Source organism: Silene latifolia, chromosome 6 (genome assembly GCF_048544455.1).
Source record: "Silene latifolia isolate original U9 population chromosome 6, ASM4854445v1, whole genome shotgun sequence".
Lineage (NCBI taxonomy): Eukaryota > Viridiplantae > Streptophyta > Magnoliopsida > Caryophyllales > Caryophyllaceae > Silene > Silene latifolia.
Window position 1 is genome coordinate 25,609,389 of NC_133531.1, and position 3,628 is coordinate 25,613,016.

Here is a 3,628-nt window from a genome sequence, read left to right on the forward strand (position 1 = left end):
CATTTTTTTTATCAACAAAAAGAGAATTGGTTTTGGAATTGTTTAGTAAAAAAAACTAAAGCTATATTTGGCTAAACGCCTAATTAAAAGCAGTGTTTTGGCAAAGAAAAAATCAAGATTAAAACAAAATTGGTGTTGAACACTTGAAACGACATAGTTCTATAACTCTCCCGTGTCAAGAATCAAGAACCCCTCTTTTCTCATTAATTAATTTCTACTGTGGTTTGATTCTCCAAGAAAATGCAGAAAATGAACAGCAAAAAGAAGACGAAATCTTCATCAAATTCGACCCGTATTTCCAAATTCGAGTACATACCACCTGAAGTTTGGTCCCAAATTCTCGCTAATTTACCGGCGAAAACCCTGGTAAGATTCCGGTGTGTATGTAAATCTTGGTGTTGTATCATTGACGAGCCTCATTTCAAAATCAATTCCGTTAGTAGTAAACTATTAGTAACACTTGAAGGGTGGGGTCACCATGGAAGAAAAGGATGCTCTTTGACAGTTCGTAACGCTAAGACTCTTCGAAAAACTGATCTCATTTTTAAGAGTTCGCAAAGATATCATCTATTAGGGAGCTGTAATGAGTTGCTGTTAATTCATCCCTTAATTAGTTCTGGTCGTCGAGAACCGTTGATGTTATGGAACCCTTGTATTAGAAAGTCGTTACGAATTCCCCGTTCTCCATTGTCCTCCTTTGGGTTTGTCGTGTATACATTTGGGTTTGTGCCTCGCATTAATGATTATAAAGTCATAGCTATGACATTTGGACGGAGTCAGGGTACCGATGTTCTGAATCCGTGTGTTGCAGTTTATACGCTTAGTCATCAACAATGGTCTCTCAGAAATCATGGCTTCATCAATATGTCTTGTACATACTTTACGCGTTTGTTTTGGCAACCTGGTAGTCTCAAAACGGGTTTCTTCTTTCAAGGAGAAGCATATTGGATTAGTGATGACCCGAATGGCGATGGTAACCCTGCTGATTGTTCAAATCATTTAGTTTCTCTTGACTTTTATTCTGAAATATTTACCTACTTGAAACTGCCATTTGCTTCAAACGATATTGGAGCCGTAAGATTTCCTTTCCGTCTTAGGGAGTCACTAGCGGTTTTCTGTATCTCGTCTGTAAAATACAGCATATGGGAGCTGAAACAGGATACCGAGAAAGGGGTGTGGACCCTAAGGTACTCAGGACTTTCAAGTTGTGACGGTTTTAATTTGTTCAGCTCTAATCCGCGTTTGCCACTATTCTACTGTGAGAGTGATAATGGTGATTGTTTTGTTTACGGGAAGAAGTCATATAACATTGGTAGCTGTCAAGTGCATGAGCTTGGAAAATCAATGTCTCGTCATGTGGATATGCAAATGTATATGGAGGGTTTGGCGTTGTGCAAAGGATATGGAGCTGAGGATCTAATGTCAATTGATATGAATGATTTATTTGGTTGATAGCATATGGTTGTTGCTGTAGATTTAAATTGGCTGGAAACATTGAATGTGGACACAGTGAGTTGTGCAGTTTGTAATGCCTAGTAGTATTCTGCCTCTTATGATTTTGTTTGTTCCGATATGCTGCGTTGTATCATATTTTCTCATATGTAATCTACAATTTGGTTGGATCAGGTAATTGCACTGCTTAATTTGGAAAGCATGTTTTAGTATACTGCATTATATTTTGTTGTTGCTGGTTGATGTTGATCGCCGGAAACATTTGATATGGATAAGTCAGTTGTTGCTCTCGATTCTGTTTATACTTTAAATAATGTTCTCAATCTGGTTGATATTGATTGATCTTAATTGCTCTGAAACGTGAGATATGTTTACAACAGAAAAGGTGAAATGTCGTCGTTAAAATCTGTGGTTCTGCAGTTTGTGATACGCAGTAATGTTCTGCCTCTTCTCTTGATTTTGTTTGTTGATGACACTGGTAAATGGTTTGCGAGGTTATGAACTACGATTGATGGGGAAACTGTAAAATGCACTAGTAAATGATCAATAAAATATCGACATTGTGCTGCAAATACTTATCTATGCAGTCAATAAGCATAATCGGAGTTGCCAGTTCAAACCTTGAACATCCAAAGCTTCTGGAACAGTCAGCAATCCAGCCTTGCCCATACTCCCTCAAGGCTGAAGCTTCATGTCCCATTAAAGACCATCTGATAAGTTAGTCGGCCGACTTCACAAGACTATAAAATCTCCACCAAACACGTTTGCCCAACATATTACTCGACTACATATTGGGATAGTTTAATAAACAACTAGTTCAGATTAATGATAGATTAGTTTCATTTCTCCCCTGCGGCTCTTATTCATAGGAATGACACCAGATCCTTGGCTCCGTATCCCTTGTATAACACCAAACTCTCCGAATATGTTTCTAGATTTATATACGAGTTCTTCAATTTTACTAGCTGTCGGACTCGACAAGTAGCAATGTTGTAGGAACCTTCCCCACAAATAAGACGGCCACCATCACTCTCACAATACAACACTTTTTCCTTCGAGTACTTAAAGGTGAACGAGCTGAATAAGTTATAACCATTGTTACTTGAAGATCCTGAAAACTGCAGAGTCCACACACCGTTTTCCAGCACCCTTATGCTGGAACTTACCGAAGAAATACTGAAAATCGCTAGTGACTCCCTTCGAAGAAACAGAACCCTCGATGAGTCTTCTTCGTATGAAGCAAAGGGCAGTTCCGAAAACGTGAATTTTTCTGTATCAAAGTCAAAGGAAATGAGATGAGTTGATTGATTACTTCGCTCGTTAATATCCCCATATAAATTATTTCCGATCCAGTGTGCCGCTCCTTGAAAGTAAATTGTATTTGATTTACTTTGGCTGTTATTGCCGTTAATCAAACTCTTAAGATACGAACTATCAATATTCAACCCGTCATCTCTAACAGTCCATTGTTGATCACTAAGTGTATAAACTGCGACATTCATCTTCTTAGCTTCAGCACTATCTCCAAATGTGATCGCAACCACTTTATAATCTTTACTAGCACGGGCGAATCCAAAAATATACTTGACCCTACCGATCAAACCAGGGGGAAGTGGGTTCATGGGGAGAATTAATGATTTGCGAATACAAGGGTTAAACAATCTTAATTCTTTCTTGAAACTAGGAGGACCGTATCGTTGAACTAGGAGTAATCCATCACAAGCCCCTAAAATGGAGTAACCAAATACATCTTTTATCCTAAAAATGCGACTGGTTTTTTTAAGAGTGTCGGTCTGAAGAACTGCCAATGAGCACCCTCTTTCTCCGTAGCGTCCATACCTCTCAAGAGTGAACAATAATTTACCCTTGTCCTGACGAACACAGGTGTATTTAAGATGCATGGAAACAAAATTAGGGTGGTCGATGATGGAGCACCAAGATTTACAGACGCATCTGAATCTTATCAGGGTTTCCACATGCAAATTTGCGAGAATTTGAGTCACCAATTCCGGTGGAATATAACTATAACTGAATTCTGACATCATGGGTCTCCTGAGAATTACGTATATAGATAATTTTTTTTTTGGGTAGAGATATAGATACAAATTAATCAAAGCCAAATTAAAGGAAGATGATGATGATGATGGAGAAAAAATGGGAGATTAGGTCAATTGAA

The 3,628-nt window shown here is 38.3% G+C and overlaps 1 protein-coding gene across 1 annotated transcript; it reads left to right on the top strand.

Moving 5' to 3' along the window:
- Positions 1 to 240: 240 nt before the first annotated feature.
- On the top strand, positions 241 to 1,452 carry LOC141587894 (F-box/kelch-repeat protein At3g23880-like). Its single transcript, XM_074409358.1, has one exon. It carries the CDS (start codon positions 241 to 243, stop codon positions 1,450 to 1,452), a length of 1,212 nt encoding a protein of 403 aa, XP_074265459.1.
- The last annotated feature ends 2,176 nt before the right edge of the window (positions 1,453 to 3,628 follow it).

Coding starts and splice junctions, on each gene's coding strand:
- LOC141587894 (XM_074409358.1), top strand. CDS start 241: ATGCAGAAAATGAACAGCAAAAAGAAGACGAAATCTTCATCAAATTCG.